The 24703-nt window shown below is 39.4% G+C and overlaps 1 protein-coding gene across 1 annotated transcript; it reads right to left on the bottom strand.

Moving 5' to 3' along the window:
• Window positions 1-342: 342 nt before the first annotated feature.
• TMEM244 (transmembrane protein 244) lies at window positions 343-24640 on the bottom strand. Its single transcript, XM_042445643.1, has 6 exons — window positions 24608-24640; window positions 19172-19257; window positions 18736-18809; window positions 7199-7324; window positions 2042-2086; window positions 343-453 (listed from the first exon to the last, which is right to left on the bottom strand). The coding sequence occupies exons 1-6, from the start codon at window positions 24638-24640 to the stop codon at window positions 359-361; spliced, it is 459 nt and encodes a 152-aa protein (XP_042301577.1). The 3' UTR covers window positions 343-358.
• Between the last annotated feature and the right edge of the window lie 63 nt (window positions 24641-24703).

Below are 24703 nucleotides of genomic sequence, written 5' to 3'. Positions count from 1 at the left end.
TCACATACAAAATATGTGGATGCTTAAATCCCATTATATACAATGGGGTAGTAAAATTATATAAAATGGTATATAGTGGTAAAATCAAGCTGGAGCAAGACTTTACTTTTAGACTTTTCTTTGCAGTACAACTAATTTCTGTTCAATATTATTCAAATAACATTTTTTATTTGTTCACACATAAAATTTTATTAAATATGAAACAGTATTACTGTACAACAAAAGAAAACAACCTGGGTTATTATAGTGTCTATAATTCTGAATGAATGGAAACAGCATGCAGAAATTAGTCTGCGACACAAGACACAAGATGTGTTTTTAAAAAATGCAGAGTTGAAGAATGCAGTGTAAATGTATTTCAGAAATCATCCAGGATTGGGTAAATAAAGTTGTCTTTGAACAGGAAGTAGGCCAAGCACTGTCCCCCACAAATCATTGAAATTAGACCTGAACCTATAAAGAAATAAAAAAGTACTCTTTTTTAGCATTAGTAATGACTGACATAATTTAAATAAATATACTTTTGTTTAGAAAATCAAGCTCCTTTGAACTATGAAACCTAGTTGAATTGTGTTTTTTTATTAGTTTTACAGCTATTTTAAAACGGTCCTTCCCCTTTTTTAGGTTTTATAAATGAAGTTATGGGAAGATACCTTTTTTTTTAGTATTCAGTTGCATATCTGACTCTCTTCAGAACAAAGTATATCCAGATGCCTTATAGTGAAAAGGTTTTGTTCCCTTTTCACAAGGAAGTATAAGAACTGTAGTGCTACAGTTTTGGTCTGCATAAATCCTAGGGATCTTTAACATACCAGTAGTATGTTCACTATCTTACTCAAGTACAATTCCCACTTCGGTATGATAAGCCATGCCTGTTAAATTGGTATAAAAACCAATATTAGAAGGTAGTATAGACCCAAGGAAAATCATTAACAGTTATTCTGCACAGTTTCAATTATATGTTGAGTATTTCTGCCATTCACTTCAGGACAAAGAAAACAGAATGAACTTCAAAATATCTCCACTTAACATTTGCTGTACTGTATAATCACCTCCTTCCATTGAGGCTGCCTGATATTTCATAAATGTGGACACTGTCAGATGGTAATCCTGAGATTCTTAAGCCATTTATTTTAAGAAAGTAAATTCAAATTAACTAACTCTATGAGTGCAATACTAGCCTCAGTTATGTGCACTTCTAAATATATTTAGAGGCCCCCACTTTAATAGGATGGCTGTATACTTTTAGGTGGCAATCACAATACTGAACACTAAAATATCCTATTAAAATAGGATTTTTTAATTTTGCCTTTCAGTGAAATGTAAATTATACCCTCAGAACATGAGCCACTGGAAAATTATCCTGAAAAAATGTTATGACACTTAGCAGCTTCATTTATATACCACTTCATACTGATCTAAGCAGTCCCTAAGCAGTTTACAACTGTAAGCTAATTGCCCCCAACAAGCTGGGGACTCATTTTAGCAACCTTGGAAGGATGCAATCATGAGTTGAGCTTGAGCCCTGCCTAGTACTGAACTCACACTTAAGCTTTGTTTTAGTGGAGGATGTGCAGAAGAGCTTCTTAGGTAATGATGCCCTTAGGTGAATCATTTTTATGAAGGTTCACACAAAATGTGACATCAAGCAATTGCATTAATAGCTTTTAAAAAGTATACAGTAGTCATGGAGGATATGACTTGCACTGAGACCCTTGCGTGATGTAATGGGGTATTTATCCCCCTCCCTTGATCTTACTCAGATCGCACAAATGTTCCTTTTGAGGGAAAGAAATGCTGCCATTCATGTGAGTGAGAGCTTTTCTTCAATGCAAATAGCAGGTAGTTGGAAGGGTTGGATGCACAGTGGGGGTAAAGAGTTGCAGATCTCCGGCCCTCCACAATGGTATCCCAGCCAGATATGGGGCCCCTACATTTTTAAATAAAATTATTCACTCAGTTGCTACTTGCAATTAACTTCCAGTATTACAGCTATCTTATTTTGAATTTTGTTAAATACATAGATATAGATATATCATACCTAAAGCTGCCCACCAGTGCAACATCAGCGGAAATTCAGACATAACTGCAAATGAAATGTTACATTTCAGGATTAGTGCCAATGTACCACTTCTTTGGGTTTTATGGAGCCAATTATAAATTAACAATGCGAACAAAATCACAGTAGTTTAAATCATTTTCAAATTTAAATCAGATTTTCAATGAAACATCAACAATCCAACATATTTTATATTTAACCCAGCATATTACAGTTTCCTAAAGTTACCCACAAAGCATCAGCACAGAATTTGCTTGCAGAAATCTTGCTACTCAGCCATTATTGTAGAAAACCTCAAAGCTCTAATTCAAAGCGACAAGCACCTAATTCTTATCCCTGGTAAACTCAGCTTCTCTCCTCTCCAGCTCCTCTTCTCTCTTGTCTGAACTGAACTAGCAAGTACAGCTTATAGAGTTTCCTCACCCACTCAGCCAAACCAGTAATATACTGACAGTACACCAATACAGTGGGTGGGAAAAATCTGGAAAAGTAAATGAAATTACACATTAAAAATGAGATGCAGACAGCCTGACTTCTGGCCACACTGGGTGGAGTATTCTGGAAGATGTAGTCCAAAATGAATCCTTTCCAAGTGCTAGGGATACTCCATGCATGGAAGCAATGTTCCAAATTGAGAAACATGTACATAAACAGGTGCAGTGCACACATTGGTCTGTCTGAGTCAGCTGTTGGGGATGTCCACACAAAGCCCCTCTTTAAAACTGCTGGAAGCTATCTGTTTAGGTAAAGAGGAGGATAAAATCAGACTCCCCCCTTCCCTATCAAAAAGCTTTATTACAGGATTTTATAATTTTTTAATTTTTTTGTTAACTCATCAAGTCAACTTCAACTTATGGTGATCCCATGAATGAAAGACCTCCAATTCACCATGTTATCAACAGCCCTGCTCAAGTTCTGCAAATTCAGGGTCTTGGCTTCCTTGACCTGTAACGGGAAATTCAGCATATTAATCATGGAGGATTTGCAGGTTACCACTATGTGGCCTTTGTAACATGAGTCTAATCTGCACTGTTTGACACTACTTTAACTGCTATGGCTCTATCCTACGGAATCCCATGATTTATAGTTTGTTGGAGGACCACAGTGCTCTGATTGAGCAAGCTAAATATCTTGCAAAATTATAAATCCCATAATTCCATAGCAGTAAGCCATGGCAATTAAAGCAGTGTCAAAACTGCATGATTTCTGCAATGCAGATTAGGCCATAGGCATAGGGCCAATGCCATTATTGAATAAGGGGTTGGGCCCCTTTCTTCCACATCCTGCTCTAGTTTATTTCATGACCAGAGCTATACAGGGCTGATGAGGATTACCGCTTGTTCATGTGGCTTCTGCAACAAGGAATGAGGGCCTTATTGGCTGGTAAGGTGGAGGAAAGGGACTAAACAGATTCTTGTCTCTTGTCTGTGACAGGTAGCAGGAGGAGAATATAAGAATTTAGGTGTAAACCTTGGAACCCTTTTGGTGAAGGGCAAGGCTCTAGAACTGTCTCTTTAAGTCCTCTGACCTGGAGTGGGGTGGGGGAGGAGTCTACCCTTTCAGTGGACCTGAGGGGTTTGCTCTCATTTAACCCAACTTTTTTATTCCTTATTTAACCCCATTTACTGTATCTTGTCTCGTTTCATGGTAGCTCATCAATACATCACACACACACACACACAGAGAGAGAGAGAGAGAGAGAGAGTTGGGACCCAAGTTTCAGTTAACTCCAGCTGAAAGCTCTTTCTAGCTGTCTAAATTTAAAATTTTCATGTTTAACATTGACTGTCAAATTATTAATCTACATTTCCTTTTTAATGCATTTATTAAATAGTAGAACATGCATGGTCACATATAACCATATAACATGATCAAACCTAAGCCATGCATATTTCATAGATTCTTGATATACCAAGCAGTGACTTGACAAAGTTGGTGATGACCTCACAATATGGCCAAAGGAAATCATTTCACTTGTAATAATAATAATAATAATAATAATAATAATAATAATAAATTGTTCATTTATTAACCGCTTTTCCAACAATCAAAGCGGTGTACAGAAATTGTTAAAAACAGACAATAAAAACAGTAGAAACCACATCTTAAAAGTACGTAATTGAAATAGATTAAGTGCGACCAAAATTTACAAAACATCCAATGTCATTATTAAAATCAAGAATCATAGATACTATACATCGATAGGGGAATATATTCTTAAATGGAATTAGGAGGGAAGGCTTGAAGGAAGAGATGAGTTTTTAAAGCCTTCTTAAAGGCTTCCACTGATCCACTAAGGCAGATCCCTTCAGGTAAGGCATTCCATAGAGAGGGTGCCACGGCCGAAAAGGCCCTTTGTTGAGTTGTGCTGGATTCTGTCTCCTTTCTGACGTTTTCTGCTCTTGGTGTCATAAGATTCCTGCTCAGGACGTGCAGATGCATATTAGACGTGTTTTGCTTCAGTTGTTTTAACATCTTGTCATTGTCCTACATTGCTATGATGTTTCAATATTCATTTGCTCACTTAACCATTTTCATTTTCATTTTTTATGTTTCCTTATTTTTGACTATATTTAAGATGTCCTGAATATCTCTATATATTTATATTATATATAAGAATAGATATATATTTTTCTTATTGAAAGCTTATTACACAGTCAGCTTCCAAGACATCCTGACAGAGGATTAATGTTGTCTGAAATGAATATAACCATTAGGGGACTGTGGTAAGCTTTCAGATATAAGAATGACTAATATAAGTTAGCAAGGAGTGATTCTGTTAAGTACCTTCCCCATATGTCCATACAATCAATTCTCTTGCAGGCTGAGGGGTGGGGGAGAAAGTGCGGGCAATAAGCCACTACTGCTGGCAAGAATCTCTAGTGAAGCTCTTTTGCCAGAAAGAGAAAAAGGGCACTTGCAAGCCAGGACACTGTCGTTTGTCAGCTGGGATAAGCAAAATGCTGCCCCATGTTGGGAATAGGGTCAATTAAACATTTGCTATTGCTCATATTGGAAGCTTAAAGCCATCCTCTTCTCATTTCACTGTAGACCCAACACTGGGCAGAATTCTCTTCCTCATTATAAACACCTCTCTTGCAGAACTAGAAAAAGCTCAAATACAATTTAAAGAGATGTAAAGGGGAGAGGAGGCTACAAATCATTGAAAAACAATGCTCATAAATGAAATAGCAATTCTTCACAAGGTACACTGACTATTTTAGAAGCAATTTATGGTAGAATTCAACCATATATAATGGTTATCAGCATGGTAAACTGCATCTCTCAAACCAGTTGTGCTAAGAGCAGCACCATTGTAAGTTTGGAGCCCACAACTCCTATTAGTCTTAGCCAACACAGGCAATGGTGAGGAATGATGGGAGCTGCAATCAAATAACATATGGAGTGCTTCATATTTCCCTTTCCTAACTTGTAGGGTAGTGTCTGGACTTAAAAAAAATGGAGGCTCAGATCTTGACCTTTCTGCCATATGAGAGAAAAAGTAAATACTTGAAGTTACAAGTTTGTACGGTTTTCAGGAAACAATCCAGAAAACCTTCCGTTAACAGCCCACAGCCAAGGAGGATGCAGAAGCTATGACATTTTCTACCAGAGTGCTTTCTAGTCCCCTCTTCCATATCTTCTTCCATCTGCTGGGGAGCATGCAAGGCTCCTTTTCTGTTCACAGCACACATAGATAAAAATTAGGTCAGATGAATGGAGTGAGGTGGGAAGCCCTGCGTTAGTGTATTCCATTTATATTCCATTCTCATTTCAATGTGTTCAGGGCACTCTTCATAGTTCTCCCTTCCTCTTATACACCCATAATAATCCTATAAGGTTGAGCAAGATGAAGTAGATGTAAAAGAAAGAGAATGAGTCTCAGGTTTATGCAAAAAAAGAAGAAGAAGAAGAAGAAGAAAAACCTTTCTCAAAATAGCCCAATATGTTTCATCCCATAAATATTTCTACAGCTTTCTGCAGAGGAAAATATTTTGAATATGAGCATGCATGGATTTTTAAAATTTGACTCCAGATTGTATACTTGGCAACTGATCTATAATATTTGGAGATGCTTTTTTTTTTTTTAATCCCTGCAGGTTCATGAACAAATCACTGTCCCCGTAAGAAGGTCATACAAACATGTTTTGGTTAAAATGCAATGGACTAATTTGAGACATAAACTTTTTATATAGAAACTTTGGTATCAGGGAGACTCCCTCTCTCTTTTACACCAGGTAAGATGGAGCTACATCAAGAGGGCTCATAGCATTATGCCTTCAGACCATGTATTATTCTAACCATTAAATAAAAATTGAAATGTAATGAGGGGGTGGCATTTCAAAGCATTCAGAAATTATGTCTTGACATCATAGCTTATTTAGTTTCTGTATAAATCCAGGACTGCAGTATGGTACATTAGGCTGAAAAACAGTGACTATGGTTCTCCAGTTGCCATTGCCCCTTAACCAAGTCAACTGTCTACCACACTCAAAACCCCAATATACATAAAGTAATCTATGGGTACTTATTGCTATTTAAACCAGCAGTAACCTCATGGACAGAATTAAACTCAAGTCTTCTGGGTTGACTCTGGCGGGATATAGACTGCCATATAGTACGTATTCTATACGTACTAGGGTTAGGAAGGGGGGTGCTTTCGCACCCCCCCAACCCTAGTACGTATAGAATACCTACAACATGGCGGCGCCCCTTCCACATGGGGGCCGCCATGTTTACGTACTGGACGCATAGCGTCCAGACGTGTCGCGACGCCTATGACGTCGCAAAAAGAAGCTCCAAAATGGGTTTGGCTGCTGCGGCTCCCTCGCGGAGCAAATGGCGCCGGCCGGAGACCGGAGCAAAGCGGCGGTCTATATCCCGCCTACCTCTCTCTCTCTCTCTCTCTCTTTTCTACTTTAAGTTCATTTCTAGACCACTAACAGGAGTCTACCACACAGACAATTTTTTTCCTGACATAGAAATAAAGTAATGAGAAAAACCTTGCCTGCTTAATATCTCCATATCAGATGACTTGTAACAATATAAGAGTATGGCTCATTTTAAAATAACAATCCAGTAAAGCCAGTAAAACCAATTGTACACCTTTTAAATACTGTTATAAAATAGCATACATACCAGCTGAGGTTATTGCGATGTGAATGACTGTAACCGTTATAGCATAATCCCAAACCCATTCTTCTACAACCAAGACAAAGAGTAGTCCTGAGATGAAATAGGTTATCTCCAGTGACACTAGAAGGACTAAAATAACAGAAAATATGTTACAGCAGCAGAAGGAAACTTCATCCTGCAATTGCTAGTCCAGAGGTTTCTAAATTGACAAAGGTATGGAAACAGGTTAGTAACTCTACTTATTTATCTTTACTTTCATCCTCAGTTTGTAACAGGTTCCTTTTTAGTATGGATTCAAATGCAATTGCTCAAGGCAATATAAGCACCATTCAGTTTGTATGCATGCTTTCATACACAGTAATATACCCAGGTTGTTCAACAATGTGAACATAATGCTTGGAGGGAGAATCTCCATTCTAGATGGCAATAAGCAGAGATCACAAGAATTACTATTTAAGAAGATGAGTTCTGGGAGTTGTAGTAAAAAAAAAGTGACATCTCAAGCTCTGGTTTGGAGTATGTGTTCACTGACTGGTGTGGCATCTCTGCTATATTTAGCTCTCCTGCTCATCCTGATGAGTGGGCCTCTGGATTTGTGCCCCAGCATCCTGGCATGAATGTACTTCTTGTGATCTTCTTAGAATCTTTCAACATGCCACTTATTCAAGAAGCTGCCATGTCGACTCTTCTATGCCCCTTTCCCAATCCACAGTCATCTAGGATAATAACAAATACAATCACCAAGGCTGTCTTCATTTTCATATCTAATGCTAGAAACGTGCTTCTTTCTCCTCTCCATGAAAGAAACAACAGTATGGGAGGAGAATTTCCCCCAGCATAAAATCTTGCAACCCTCAGTGATAGCAATAAGTTGAGCTACAAATCACACAAGTTTCCAAAAACCTAGCCAATACAATCGTTTACATATGAACCAATTCATGAATAGGCTTTTATGATAGCATTTAAAATATCACTATCAAGTCTATTTAGGTTTTATGGATGAAATAGACTTTCATTATTTTCCATTTTTTTCACCCACAAAAGTATTTACTGCAGTCCCCTGCCTGCCACAACCAAAATCCTATTATACATTAAATTAAAGTAGTTTATGGGTACTTATTGTCTTTAGACCAGCAGTAACTGCATGGACAAAATTAACTTAAAAGTTTACACAGTTAAATGTTGCCTTGAACAGTTGGCTCCTTCCTGAAGTCAGAAGACAATCCATCTTATCCTCCAAGGAGCTGATCCATCACCTACCAAAATCAGTAATAAACATCCACCACTTTTAAAAAATTAAAAGGGGGCTTCCAGTAGTTAAATAGCAGCCCTAGCTTTTGGTGTCCGTTCTCTTATCCTCAGTCATAACTGTCTTCTGTAAGCAATGAAACCTATGCAGAGGAAAGCAAAGCTGCTTTCATCTATGCAAGACGCTGGTTAAAAATGGTATCTCAGACCCTCAACAGATGCTCTGGTCATTACTGTAATTAATCTACTGCTGTCCCATGCATAACCCTGGATGTACTGGCTTTCCTTAATCACACCAGGGAACACTTGTCACTAAGAGACAAAAAGGACTACTAGAGGTTTTATCCAGTGGAGTCATTCAACTAGTCCCCATCTGTTGACACAAAACAGGTAGTTAAAACTGTTAAAAGACATGGAGCAGTGGTTCCCAACCTTTCTACTGCCACGACTCTTTAATACAGTTTCTCCTGTTGTGGTAACCCCCACCATAAAATTATTTTCGTTCCTACTTCATAACTTTAATTTTGCTACTGTTATGAATTGTATTTTCATTGAACATAAGTAAAGCATAGTGATTAATCACAAAAAAAGCCTCAGAGGATGGCAAAGGCAAAGCTCCTCTGAAGAAACCTGTCCCGAAAGCCCCAGGATAGGTATGCCTTGAGTCTTGGGCATGAAGCCACACTCTCTCAGCCTCAGAGGATGGCAATGGCCAGCCTCCTCTGAAGAAACCTGTCCTGAAAGCCCCAGGGCAAGGAGCCACACTCTGTCAGCTTCAGAGGTTGGCAATGGCCAGCCCCCTCTGAAGAAACCTGTCCAGAAAACCCAAGGATAGGTATGCCTTGAGCCTTGGACAAGGAGCCACACTCTCTCAGCCTCAGAGGATGGCAATGGCAAAGCTCCTCTGGAGAAACCTGACCAGAAAGCCCCATCGTAGAAGGGCAGAGGAGTAGTGGTTCAAAGTGAAACTGAAACTCTTTCGCTGTGCTGCTGTCTCTCTTCCTTTTTGCAGAGCTCTATGTTCCTGAGAGAGGCAGGAAAGGGGACTCTGTGGGCAGAGCTAAGCAACTGAGGAGGGGCCTGGAGGTGGCTGCTGCTTTAATGGGCCTAGCTTGGGGGCCCTTTGTTTGGGAAGTGGTGCTCTGAGGGGGGTCCCTGGCGACCCCTGGGAAATTGTAATTCGACCCCCAAAGGGGTCCCAACCCCCAGGTTGGAAACCACTGACGTGGAAGCTAGCAAAGTTCAAAGGAAAACCAGAATTAATGAAGGGATGGCATCAGAAGGAGGGAAGGACCAGATCCTCCAGAGCTGAGAGGAGAAGCCAGGGGAGGAACTAGTTGTTAATTATTTTGACTGACACACACCACTGGTTTTATCATCTTCCCTCCATCTCCTGGACCTATCCCACTTCTAAATCTTACTAATTCTTTGGATCAGTGCAGCTATCTCACATGAGTGTTTTGCTTGCATGAGTCATGAAAACCAATAGTGTTCAGTTCAGCTATGCTTTAATCAAGTTCAGCTCATTTCAGCTTCTTTGAATGTGAAAACCATTGATTATTAAGTAGTAATGTCTGCAGTGCATTGTTAGGAAGGATCGAATTAGGGGAATTTAATTAGCTCAAATATTACGAGAGGCGTGTCCTAACAACGCACGCAGCGGGGTCGTGTCCCTATGTGTATACCAGAGGTCATCTAGTCCAACCCCAAGAAACAGAGACTCGGATGCCAATGAGATGCAATTAAAATATAAAACATTTATTAAAGCCACAGAACAAAGGGGATCACACACGCACACACACATTCAATGTTAAAGCGAGGGAGGGGTGAGTTTGGGAGTAAAGGAGAAAGGATAGAGGCACCATTGGGATATTTACCTTAAGAGTCTTCTCCAAAGCGATGGATGCGAGGGATGGTGGATGGTGGGAACGAAAAGGGAAGCGGCGACCGTGGTGGCTAGGAGCAGAGTTCTGCTGGGCAAAGCTAACTAGAGGCCCGAATGACAGTGAGCTCGGCTTCGCTCAAGTGATTTCAGCAGAGCAAAATGCTCAGGGAATGCAAGCTCGGAGCAGGATACTCTACAAGCAAGGAACTCAGGCTCGGAACTGAATCTACAAGCCCAGGATCAGGCTTGGAACTCAATGCTTGACAAGCCCAAGGAAGGGCTAGAAGTGGGGTCCTTTTATACCCCTAAACATAACCTCAAGCTATGGCAGCCTGGCAAATAAAGGCTTGATGACTTTATCTTTGTTTAAGCTGAAACTTACACAATGGATACACAAAGAAGAGGTCTGGCACTTTCCAGGAGGGGACAAAATCACTGGCTCATTAAGGAGGGAGCTACTGCTATTGTCCTCCTGCTTTGGGCAGATTGTGAAACTAGTATGGCAACTCTCAAAACTGCTTGCTGAAAGGTTTAGAATCTACCTTTTTCTTGTGTCCATGCCTAGCAAGGTTGCTGGCTACATGGTCAGCTTGCTCTTAGGGTAATGGCGGCTAGAGATGGGGTCAGTCAGGGGTCATAGATTCAGATTGCATGGCACCCAAAATTTTATATAAAACCATACTTGATAACAGCATCAGTAACTACATCCATAGCTGCACATGCAAGGCTAGGCTAGATGCTACAACAAAAACTCTGTGCCGTCACTACCTAATTTGACTGTCACCCTAATGTGCACCATTGCCAAACTGGAAAAGCACAATCTGATTGACTTTGGATTGATAAATCCACAACTATTTTTAAGCACATTATTTAAAACTCTAAAAGCAATAACTTTGACACTAATGCTAGAAAGCAATGCTGTTAGTTATTGGAAAAGTGTGATATGTGGCTTGTCTACACCAGCAGGAAACTATGTACTCATCCTGTAGCATATGCAACCTGGGCATACAATGTTCCTCAGGATTCACAGGCAATATAGGGCTTTTCTCAGAAAATACAGAGAAAAAAGAACTGCCTTTCCCCCCTACATCTACCTGGAAAACCCTGATTGATGGTGAGGACATGGCCATGTGACCTGAAATGCTCTGCACTCTGGGACACATGACCAGTGTAGAACCACCCTTTTCTTCTGGGTTACTCCAATTTCATCACAGTGAGTGTAGTTATCAGAGTTGCTGCAGACTGGGAAACTGTGCTGAGGCTATGCTGGCTGTGTGCCGTAATAAATTTGAATTTGAATTTGACTGTGCTGAGGCTATGGGGTGAGTACGGGGTTTTCTACAGGTGTAGACAAGGCCACAGTTGCAGACTGCAAAAATTGTGCACTAAAGTGACAAGTCACAGACTGGAATGCTGTAATAATTCAAAGAATACAGGTAAGTAATCAGAGTTCAGCACTGGTGCAATGGCCATAAGAGTGGAGTATGTGATTTGAAGAGCAACTATGATGCAAATGTTATAATACAATAAAACACAATAAAATTTTCATAGAAAATTAAAAAAGACATTATACACATACAAAATATATTAAACTGATAACAAAAAGCACCACATTATAAACTTCTCCATGAATTTGTATTCCAATAGCCAATAAAAGAGCCCAGTTGTTGCATGATTGCTAGTACAATAACATGACAAGAGACCCTTGAAACATAGATGATATGGCAATAAGTCAGTTTTGTCACAAAGCTGTTTGGAGAGGAATCTATAAACCAATTAGTGTTGACTATGGGGATCTTGTAATGACTTCAGCATTTATCTGTGTGCAGTGATTTGCTGGGACAGATGACTGAACATATAAAGGACAGAGGGGCGAGGTGGCCGGCTAGACAGGAGCAGTCTGGCCACAATCAGGCTGTGACTCCAGGAACTGCACAGCCCGCTCTGAATGCGGGCTGCCACCGCAGGTCCGAACCCATGCTGCCCAAGTGCTGGATTAAAATGGCTCCTTTTAATCTGGTCGTTTGGAGTGGAGGGTGGCATTAGAACAGTTGCGGCTGTTTTGGAGGCATGTATCATCTAAACGTCATGCCTCCAAAGTGGCTGGAAGCCACTTCTTTTGGTCTGTGTGTTTTGGGCCTGAGTAAACTACTCAGTACATTGAATATTAAAGCACAGTGTAGCTCATTAACTATTGGAATTTTTTTCTGTCCTAATCAGACAATCTCTAGCATTAGGAGATTTTATTTATTTCATTTATAACCTACCTTTTCCATCAAAACAACCAACAGCATACAGATTAAAAATAAAATCTTGACTAAAGCTAAACAAAAAAAAAATTTTTAATAACAATAACACCCATAGCCAACAGCAAACCACTTTGACCCCTTTTAGTGGCACTCAACCAATTAGATCAGTTTACACATGAAGGCCTACCTGATGTCTTTACCTATTAACCAAGTTTGGCTAGTCTTCCACAAGTGAAAGCCCACTGTGGAATGAGTGGACCAACAAGACAGAATATTCAGATCCTATAAGAAAATGACTTTGGGCTAAATCCAATGTTAGTCTCAACTAAAGTACCAATGTGAATTGAAGGTTACTGCCTACAGAAGTCCCACTGATTTCAATGGATCTTGGAAACCCATCAAGCAACTGCAGCAAATCATACTATCTTTGTTTCAGAAGAAGCCAATGGTAATTGCCTTCTGAATAAATCCTGCCAAGAAAGTCCTGTGATAGAGGGTCTGTACAGACGGGTGGCTAAAAGCCGCCCATCCTTGCTCCTGGATGGTTCTGCGGCAGCCACATGACACAGAACCAACATGCTCCCTAAAAAGAAGCCGCTTTAGGTAGTTTCTTTTTAGGTACGTCATTATGGCGCTTGTGCACCATGATGATGCCCCTTCTGGTGAGTGTTGTTTGGGCACTCTGACACACGTGTGTCATCATGGCACACCCCATTTTAACGGGGACACACCATGATGGCGCGCAGGCGCTGATAATAGGGCTGGGTGCATGTGGACGCCCAGCCCTATCTAGATCTAATTTCAGGCCCAGGCCAGCAGAAAATGCCCATCTGTACCAGGCCAGAGTTGCCATAGTCAGAAATGACTTGAAGACACAGAGCAATAAACTGGAAATCAGCTAACCCTTACCCCATGTCCAGGGATGGAAATTATGCCCCCTTTTCAGCAATTGTATACCTTCCAACTGTCTTAGTTTGACAGGGACATCTCCAATTAATCCTCAATCATCTCACTTTTTGAGCTGCTTTTAAAATGTCCCAGTTTCTCTCTTCTACTCCCAGTTTCTCCCTTCATCTTAGCATATGAATTCAAAGTGCAAAAGCAGTTTGCACTAAACTGATTAAGAAGCAGGGAGAGGACAGGAGAGAGCAGAAGAATCTTGTCCTTCTTTGTAGACTTTGGCAAAACCAAATTTTGGCAGCCTCTTCAAGCTTGTCTGTTCTTCTTCATTAATAATTTTTTGCCATATTAACCACACTTTGATTTTGCTTGACCACATGTATCCCAATTTTCCTCTGTTAAATGCTGGAGGGCATAAACTCCCATAATCCTTAGCCAGCATAGTCAATGACAAGGGATACTGGAAGTTGCAGCCCAATATATGCAACATCACATTTCCCATCTATGATTTAACCCATTGGTTGACAGAATGAATATCTACAGTATTTGGTATCTATTTACAAAATGATTACCTTCTTACTTCATGCTGAGAGCCACATGCAAGTTGGCTCTTAGCACATTTTCAAAACATGCTAATATATGTCAGGTCTAGAAGAGTCAACTTTCTGTTTATAATGCTGGTATATGCGGGCTATGAGGACTGCAGATCATAATGCTTATACTTTCCAGAGTGACTTCCCAGCCATGTTGGCCAGTAGCAACTACTGAACTGAAAGGGTTATACAGTTGGCCCTCCTGATCCATGGATTTTTTTTATCCATGGATTCAAGCATCGACGACTTGAAAATGTTCAAAAAAAGTATAAATTCCAAATATCAAACCTTGATTTTCCATTTTATATAAGGGACTGCCTTTTGCTATGCCATTACGTTTAATGGGACATGAGCATCCATGGATTTTGTTATCCATGGGGAATCCTGGAACCAAACCCAGCGGATAATAAGGGCCCACTGTAATAAAGGCTTCTAGGAAAAAAGCCCTGCTGCACAGTTTTCATTACAGTGGCCCTTCCTAGCTTATTATTCTTGCCTTCTGACTCCTGGTTTCCAGATCTCTTCCAAGGCTGGTTAAAGTTTCTTTCACTCCTATCTCTAAAGCTGTCCTTTAAAATGGGATTCTGTGTGCTACAGAATCAAAAGATTCTTCTCTTGTCACAGGCATATTTGATGGAGACATTTTAGAAGGCTTTTAAACTGACTGCTTGCTCCCAGGCTGAAGAACTCCCTGCCATAGAAAATTAAAAATAAAATTGGAAAAAGCAGGAACAAAATCTGGGACTTTCTGATGCTTTTAATCAGTCTGGTGCACTCTATCCCCTTTCTGTTTTCTTGCCAGGAAGCCAACCCTTTTATTCATATAGGCTTTTGATATTTAAGTTGAGTTGTTGGAGAAAGGGCACCAACTGATGGAGTTCTATTGTTTCTTCTTTCTTTTGTTTTTAATTGTTCTTTATGCCAAAATCCAATTTTATTGTCTCAGCTAAAGTAGACCCATTTAATCAATGAAACTTACATTAGTTCCTTTAAATGCTGTGCAGTTCGGATGCCAAGGTCTGTATATAGTTTTTGATACTTTGTAATATGTTTAATGTGAGACGTTTTTAACTTTTAAAATTATTTAATTATTTTTAAACTTAATATTTATACTTTTTAATGCTTTTGTATTGTTTTAAATTTGTGCTGTTTTAAATTTCTTGGTAACCGCCCTGAGTCTCTATGTTGGGAGAAAGGGGAGATACTGTATAAATAAATTAATAAAAGAGTGCAAACTTATCATGTTGTAATTTATCAAATGAGCCTACTCTGGTTGGGAATAACAACTGTATTTAAGCCTCTACTACTTTAATAATAATAATAATAATAATAATAATAATTTATGTTTCCTCGCCTCTCCCAATGGATCAATGCGGGGTTACAGACTACTTGAAATTATAGAAAACATACAATACAATTCATACACATGTAAACCATTAAAACCATTAATTCATTAAAAGCACCAACAATTAAACATTTAATAAATTCAACAGACATAAGGCGGCAGAAAATTTTTGGTCATGTCGTATCAGGGGGGTATGCTCAATGGAAAAGTTCCGTTTTAACTGCCTTTCTGAATGACTCCAGGGAGGTTATCAAGCGAATCTCCTCTGGGAGGCTGTTCCACAATCTCGGAGCCGAAATCTAACCGAGAGATTACCAGAGCGTGTACCACAGTTTCAAGGTCCCCTCGGTCTAGGTAGGGTCGCCGTTGGCATATCAGCTGAAGCTGATAGCAAGCACTTCTGGCCATCACATCTACCTGAGATGTCAATTGCAGAGATGAGTCCAGAAGTACTCCTAGACTACGAACTTCTTCCTTCAGGTTGACAGGTTGACAAATTTCCTTCTTTAGACCTGAGGGACCTATCACAAGTACTTCCGTTTTCTCTGGATTCAATTTGAGTCTGTTTTCCCTCATCCAGCCGTTTTAACAGTTTTTGGCTTTACTTGATGCCTATTTCACAGAAAGGTAGGATATAAAGTTAACAACTAACTAAATGTCAAAAATATGTTCATGTTAATTCATCTTCAAATATATGTTATTGGGCTGGAAAAAATATGTTTAAAAGCCTACATCTTATTTGTAGGGTGACATGTGATCTGGATATGAGCAATAACTTGTTCCAACTCTGTATCTCTCCCTGCACTACACACAAGAAACACAAATAGCCTCATTGAAATGTTATTTGCATTTAAAAGCAGATCAGTTACAGATCTTCCAACTCTTTCTGCTTCTGTACTTGTTTAAGATGTTTATCATAACAATTTACATTTAAAAAGGTTTTATTCATAGAGATTTCACTTTCTTTCAGGGAAAGATTATAAACTAAAATCCATTTACTTAATGTAAATCTCTTTCATTTGGCCCAGGAGGGGAAACATAATAGCTTTACAAGGAATCAAAGTCAGGATGTTTTACATACTACACATAACTCAATAGGGCTCCATAATGTATCCTAGGATCCTTTTACACTACACAGTTCAGTTCATCTTTATTACGGTCATAGACCAGCACACACACTACACAGTTACAACACTATCTTTCCACTTTAGCAACTGTGGCAAATCCTATGAAATCCTATGATTCAAAGTGTAGAGGAATTTTGAATGGTCTGCCAGAGAGCAATCCTGTCTCAGTGAATTTCAAACTCCATGATTCTATAGGATGGGAGCTGAAGTGGAATAAAAGCACTAAAATTATGTAGTGTGAAAGAGCCACTTCTATGTTCCTGTTTGACTCAGGTTCCAAGTTAAATGGAAATCTTTGTGCATACAGCATACACCCTCCCCAATATTTAACAGATGAAAACTGGGACATGTGTGGCCAAGCAACATCAGTGTGTGGTTAAGATAGCAAGAGTTATTAACGAAGAAGAACAGACAAGAGGCTGCAGCAAATTGTGTTTGCCTGATCTTAGTGGGAAGGACAAAATTCTGCCTCTTCTCTGCTCTTTCCTCCCACACTGAATTAATTGAGAGCAGGCTTCTTTTGCACTTTGAACTTAGTTTGCAGCAACTGAAGTAAGCGTAAGACAAGGGGGGTGAGAGGAAGAAAGAAAAACTGGAACATTTTAAAGTAGCTGGGAAAGTAAGACAACAGAGGATTAATTGGGACTGCCTTTGCAAAATCAGGACAGTTGGAGGGTATGATACAACAGTGTATACAGAGGCACACTGCTTGCAGACATGTGAACATAGTCTGCCTCCCAACATCCTCACTTGTACCTCATTCCTCCGCACTCATCAGTTCTACACTGGAGTGAAATGTCTTAGGATGGCATTGAATGTAATCTCCTGCTTGGTTGCTTGTTATTTCAAACTTGTCTTTGTGCCTTCAAGTCATTTCTGACTTATGGCGACCCTAAGCTGAACCTATTCTGGGGTTTTCTTGGCAAGATTTGTTCAGAGGAGGTTTGTCATTTCCTTTCCCTGAGACTGAGAGCATGTGTCTTGCCCAAGATCACCCAGCTGATTTCGTGGCCACCCAAGAACCGAACCCTAGTCTCCAAAGTCCAATACTCTACGCCACCCTAAAGAATCCCTAACATAAGTATATCTAAATTGTATATTAATATTTCCCACAAGAGAGAGATCCTATGTCCCAGAGAATGGTTCTATTTGTCAAATTGGAATGTACTTTACCAAACTACAGTTGGAGCAAATCTTGAAATAATAGTATCAGGGTGTGTATATTCAGATAAAGTTCTCTGGAATAAAATTATACTTCAGAGGGGATATGAAGACAAAATCAGATAAAGCAAGATAGGAGATGAAGATCTCATGGTTCATATTTGGGGTTGGTTTGGTTGTTTTTTTTTACAATTTTATTTTTATCCTTTGCATAGTAAATGAACCAGTATGCCATATTGGTCTGAGTGTTGGATCAGGAGACCAGGGTTCAAATCCTCGTTCAGCCATGCAAACCCACTGGGTGACCTTGGGAAAGTCACATTTTCTCAGCCTAAGAAGAAGGTAATGACAAAAAACCCTCTGAAGAAAGCTTGCCAAGAAAACTCTATGAGAGGGTTGCCACAAGTTGAAGTTGAGATGAAGGCAAACAACAGTAAACAAGCACATGACTCAAAGGAGTGGACAGGGATTCTTCTTGCTAACACAGTTTTTTGTAGGTGGGGAGTTTCTGATACCAGGCAGCATTCGTCCTCCAATCCCAACCTTCTCCACTTTGAAACTCTTTCTACCATTCTGCCCTTTTCTACCTCAGTATTTCTCCATGTGTATGTGTGTGTATGCCTTCAAGTCACCTGTCAACTTCAGCAACCCTATCACTGTCATAGGATTTTCTTAGGCAAGGATTCTCTGAAACATAGTCTTTAGAGCCTAGTATACATTGGTGGTCTCCCATCCAAGTACTAACCAGAGCTGACCCTGCATAGCTTCCAAAATCAGATGGGCTCTGGTACCTTCAGGATATTTAGGCCTCTATTTCCACTTGTACCATGTTTTTTTTTCTTAGCATGTAGAGCAGACCATTGGAGATCCTTGACTTTCAAATGATTTCTGTCAGAGGTCAAATCATGAAACTGGTTTAAACGTAATAGAATTTGATCATTCTTACACAATATTTAAAATGTTTACCTATTCAGAGCTGCAGAAATTATATAGCAACTTTAAGAATACAGAAACTGAATGAACAGAATTTACCTAAATAATATGGGTTAATCCATGAAGGGTTTGTCTTAAAATCAAAAGGTGCCAGTCCATCCAACATCTGCAGTCTGTTGAAGACATTTGAAATGTCAGTGGTGGTGTATGAGGCTATCTCAACACTAGCTATTCATAACACTATAATATAAATTACTTTGCATATGTGTTGATATCCTATATGCCTTTATTGGCTTGCTAACATAATTTAGGTCATTATTTTATACTGTACAACAGACATTTAAGATTTTAAGGTTTTTGCACAGCTGTCAGTATGCATATATGTACATATTTGGCAACCATAGTGGGATTTGTTATGCTTAAAAACTCTATCCAAAATATGTAAAACCTTATTCTGTAGTAACATAATAATGCAAGCCCTTTCCCATAATTGTATTAATTCATTCTTTCATAATTATTGTAAAGGAATTCTCACCTGAATGCTGTGAAACAAATGCAAAGGACTACATAATACACCAAGTAGAATATGATCACACATACAACCAGATTGAGCAAAACAACCTGTAAAGGAAAAAATAAATATAACTTGCTTTCTTAGCCTTGTTTCTTAGCCTTGTTAAAAATCACCCCCCCCTTCTGAAATCAGAAAAAAGTTCAATAATACTCTTTTCTTGAGTTCTAGCATAAACAGTGTTTCCAAGCAACCAGTCACCCAGCAGACCTAAACGTACTGAGCCTACAGCTGCCCCACAGAGCTTAGCAGACACATGTATAGAAGTGGACTGTAAATCTTAAATTGTAAGAACATATCTCCATATCTGTCTGTCTCTGTGTAGCTCATGAAAGCCACCTTCTGGAACCTAGGACTGAACAGCAGGAAATTTTAAAGAAATAAGCAAACAAACAAAGGAGACTCTTTTAAAAATGTGTTGGGGAAAAACTCAGCTCAATGATGGACTGAATATTTTGGTGAGAGACGAAGCTCTCAATCTGGAATTTGCTGCCAGCTCATGTTAGCATACCCTCCAACATTTCACAGATGAATACTAGGAAAGTGTCCAAGGAACATCAGAGTGTAGTCAAAATGAAATAAGTTATTAATAAGTAAAAACACACAAGCTAGGAAATGCTGAAGCAATTTGCTTTTGCCTGAGCCTATTGGAAAGGGCAGGATTCTGCCCTCTCCTCTCCCATCTGCTGAGCTGAGTACAAATTACTTTTGCAGCAACTTAAGTAAGTTGAGGACAAAGTGAGGGGAAGTGAAAGAGGGAAAGAAAACTGGGTCGTTTTAAAAGTGGGATGACAGAGCATTAAATAGGACTGTCCTTGCCAAATTGGGATGGTCAAAAAGTATAGGTTATACTTTCCTGCTTTCCATTTTATTTAAACAAGACTGCCTCACTGTCTGATATTTTAATTGTTTGTATTTTGAATTTTATAAGCTGTAAATAAATTTATAGCATAAACTTTAAGAAAGATAGTGGAAACCTCTTGAATCCTTTAAAATGCTTTATAGGTCTCTCTGAATATAGTGGGATGTAGCCCCTCCTTCTTTTCCAAAAAAAGACACAACCTATGAAACTCTGCTTGTTTTGCCTCACAGTCTGATGTAACTAATGGCTGAACTGTCCACAGTGCAACTGTTTAAAATGGAGGGAAAAGGTTTTTAAAATTTGTCTCCTTTCTATGACTGAAATCAGCCTATGATCCATAGCTTGGGTTGCTCCAAAAGGGTGGCGTTTGGTTCTTGTTCTTCATTGATAGGGCATAGTCCTTGTTCTATATTGGTAGGGCATACATTGCTATGAAGGGCTTAGATAATATCCTGAAATGTAAAAATATATCATTGAATACTAAGAATTGTTCATGCCATCCTATTTCCCATTTCTATGTATGGGTGTGAAAGGTGGACAGTGAAGAAAGCTGACAGAAGGAACATCAACTCATTTGAAATATCGTGTGGAAGAGAATTCTATGGATATTATTGACTGCTAAAAAGACCAATAAATGGGTCCCAGAGAAAATCAAGCCTGAACTCTCCCTAGAAGCCAAGATGCCTAAGCTGAGACTGTTGTACTTTGACCATATGAGAAGATATGACTCACTTGGTAAGGTAGAAGGCATGAGAAATATCACTTCAGATAGAGTCATTCAAGGAAGCCTCGGCCCTGAGTGTGCAAGACCTAAGCAGGGCAGTTGATAATAGGGTGGCTTGGAGGTCACCATAAGTCAAAGTTGACTTGATGGCAGTTAGCAACAACACATACTACAATCTACATTTTATCACACTATTTAATATACTGTATATGTGGAAGATATCATACAGAGAGCTTGATTAACCTGGGAGGAAAGATATATGAATACTGATGGAAAGAGCATCAATAATTTTAAGATATTCAGATGTCACCACACTACTAGCAGAGAATAGCAAAACTAGGAACAGCTATTGAGGAAAGTCAAGAAAGAAAGACAAATAGCAGGCTTAGGGCTGAACATTAAGAAAAATAATGCAGATAATTTAGAAAACTTTAAAGTGGATTTTGGTGACATCAAAATAGTTAAAGATATGACTAATGTGATGATGGAGTCAAGTGATGTCAGCATTGAAAATGGCTGTTTAGGTCTTTGCTTGATGTTCAACCAACACAGCCCACAAAGTAGACAACTTTCTTAGTAATAATTTCTGATAAGAAATCTCAATAAGCTTGAAAAGAAATTTTAAAAAAGTCATTTCTGATTATTTTTCTTTAGTATTGACTATAAATAAAGAAGAGCTTTCCAGGAGAGAAACTGGATATGTAATTGACATCCATGCTGAAACAGCAAGTGTTAAAATTAATGAGACAGGGGACTCAACTCCATTGTAAGAACTCAGAAAACAATCTGCTTTGCAAAAGAAAGAATTAAAAGAAAAGCTGAAAGAGAACTGGAAAGCAGCCTTGAAGACCATTGAAGATAAGATTGAGAAGCTAAGCAACACAGTTTTGGAGGTGGGAGAAATGGGAAATGCAACTTCAGAAGCAAGCATGGTTAATGCAGAGACAATCCAAACCTTGAATAAAACTGTGCAAGAGCTCACTGTATTGTTGGAGAATGCAGAGAACAAAGCAAAAAAGAGGAATTTATGCTTATTGTGGGATGACACGTAGAGCCAGTGAAGAGTCTAAAGTATATAATTTTAACTTTTGAATGTTACGCAGTTAAGAAGAATATTTTGAAAGCAGTGCATATTTTGAAATACTGTTGAAGAAATTAGTTACTATGGCAAATTAGCAGGATTAACTATAAACTAGTAAGACTGAATCCCTTCATACAGATATTAGCTCATGGATACAAAGTATAATAAATCAGACTTTTCAAATTAAAACATATTTGAAATATGTTAACTACTTGTGAGTTTAAATTTATAAGAATTTGAATCATATTGTGAAGTCGAAGGCTTTCATGGCCGGCATCGATAATTTTTTGTGGGTTTTTCAGGCTGTGTGGCCATGTTCTAGAATAGTTTCTTCCTGACATTTCGCCAGCATCTGTGGCTGGCATCTTCAGAGAATACTGGAATGGAAGAACTTTGTAAGAACTTCATCATTTTAAGAATTGCTACATCAATTTGCTTGTTTTCCTCTTCCCTCCTCATCCCTCTTTTACAGTGCACCCGCGCTCAAGCCGCGGGGAGCACATGGGGCGCATGAATGGGGCACGTCCCCCTGGAGTGCGCCCCGTGCGCTACCACTGCGCCTCCGTGGGCACGAGCCCCATTTGTTTGAATGGGGCTTGAGCATCCACATATTTTCTCTTATACAGGGGGGTCCGGAACGGATCCCCCGCATAAGAGAAGGGTGGACTGTATTTTGCATTATCTCTTCAGGTGACAGCCTTGCAAGAAGGACTTTCTCATACTATTACTTTCTTATTAGGCACTCCAGGCATATTTCCCACTTGAAGACTGAACCCACTTGACAAGCATATTGTCTGTTCTGATTTTACTGATGGTGAGGACAAGGTTACCAATCTCTTGATTTCCTGGATTTTTAAAAAAACTGAACATATTTTTCTCACCATCTGGAAGAGTAACACATATGGATTGGCTTACTACACATGCATAAAGATAAAGGAAATGAATACTGTATACAGTTAATAAATTGTATTGGTCTGTATGCACCTACGCAGTGACTTATGGCTGAGCCATAGGCCCCAAATCCAGTAACATTCTATACAGTACTCCTTCCATCTCAGCTTTACTTGCTTAAACTCAACGATCATATAAAACTGTACTTGGCAAGAATCTGTTGGTCTTCCAGATATTTTGGATTCTAACTCCCAGAAGCAGCCAGCCAGAATGGTCAATGCTTAGGTAGCATAGGGTAATGCTATATACAGTTACCTTGAGTCCAAAACCTCTAAAGGAGAAAGGTTTGAGATCCAGAGCTTTAAAGTAGAGGTGAGATTTGTACACATCTTCAACTGTTGTTGAACTACAAGTTGCAGCAGCCCTAGCCAAGATAAGTAATGGTGATAAATGCTGGGAGTTTCAACAACATCCAGAGGCATACTCTTCAGTATTTCACAGATGAGAACTGGGACATACTGTATGTGGGCAAACAACATCAGAGTGTTGTCTAGATGGCAACAGTTATTAATGAACACAAGCAAGGAGAAGCTGTTGCAGTTTGCTTCTTCCTGAGCCTACTGAGCCCTTCTCTCTTCTCCCTTTTGCTGAATTACAGTAATTGAATACAGACTACTTTTGTACTTTGAACTCAGGGGGGATACAGACAGGCGGCTCTACGCTGCCTGTTTTTGCCCCTTGTTGGTGCCATGCCAATGGCATGCATGACACTGACGTGCTCCCTAAAAAGAAGCCGCCTAGAGTGGCTTCTTTTTAGGAGTGCCATAAAGGGGAGTGCCATTTTGGTGCGTGGATGCCCATGCACCATCATTGTGCACGTCCTGTAGGTGGGGCTGTGGCAAGAAGGCGCATGGGCACTGCTATTAGGGCTGGGCACGTATGGATGCTAAGCCCTATGGAGCTCTTAAATCAGTCCCAGCATGGCACTTTTCCCCCTCTGTACTGGGCCTCAGTTTGCAACACCTGAAGTAAGCTGAGGACAAAGGGCAGGGGGTATTTTAAAAGCAGGTGAAAAATGGGATGAGAGGACTGCCCATGCAAAATTGCAGTTGGGGGGTATGAAGAGGGCTACAAAATTTTCTTCTATGTTTTAAAGTATAAGAAAGAAAGAAAGAAAGAAAGAAAGAAAGAAAGAAAGAAAGATTCTAACTGAATTCTAGAAAACTCTTTCAGTTGGGTGCTAAATACTTTGGTCCCCATCCAAGAGTGCACTTAAACCTAGGGGGACTGCTAAGTCTGTCCATGTCATTTTCCACTCTGCCACCAATCTAAATGTATATATTTTAAGAATCTGGAGCTGTTCAAAGATATTGTTTCCTCTAGAAGCTAAATGCACACACATTCACATAGAAACTGTGATATGTAGCTCACAATTTACAGACCTCTTCCTCTTGAGCTGTTCTGTTCAAATACTGAGAGCTACTCCAGTTTAAGACGTTTGAAGGCACAATTAGAACAACTAATGATGCTTCAAAAGTTCATATAAATAAGCTATTAGAAAATATTTCTAAGACACCTTCTGACTTACCTACAACTTTACAAAATCCTCTTTGTGGCTGACACTTGCCCTAGCACTTATTACCAACACTTTAAATGCTTTCTCAATAGCACACTCATTTTTAGTTTGATTTTTTTTTCAAGGGCCAAAGGAGGATGAAAAAAATGAAACAAAACATCATATAGTGGAGTCAAGGCAATAGTTCTTCTAAATACCTGTCGTATGTCACGTACGGTAATGCTATACGATGACCTTGAATCCAATGCCAAGTTGATTTCCTTTACCTTAGTCTCAGCAATTTTGATCTTGAGAGCCATGTACACATGATGAGCAAAAAGAGCAGTGATGCAGTTACATTTCTTACATCAATACCAGCTGGA

Source organism: Sceloporus undulatus, chromosome 1 (assembly GCF_019175285.1).
Source record: "Sceloporus undulatus isolate JIND9_A2432 ecotype Alabama chromosome 1, SceUnd_v1.1, whole genome shotgun sequence".
Lineage (NCBI taxonomy): Eukaryota > Metazoa > Chordata > Lepidosauria > Squamata > Phrynosomatidae > Sceloporus > Sceloporus undulatus.
The sequence above is the reverse complement of the archived record's forward strand: the minus strand, read 5'-3'. Positions and strand labels throughout refer to the sequence as shown.

Excerpts from the sequence above, each read along its gene's own strand:
- TMEM244 (XM_042445643.1), bottom strand. The coding sequence starts at position 24,640 with ATGGCTCTCAAGATCAAAATTGCTGAGACTAAG. Across the intron at positions 19,258-24,607 it reads TCAAAATTGCTGAGACTAAG|GTTGTTTTGCTCAATCTGGT; the intron begins GTAAAGGAAATC and ends TTTCCTTTACAG. Across the intron at positions 2,087-7,198 it reads CATCGCAATAACCTCAGCTG|TTATGTCTGAATTTCCGCTG; the intron begins GTATGTATGCTA and ends TTTCATTTGCAG.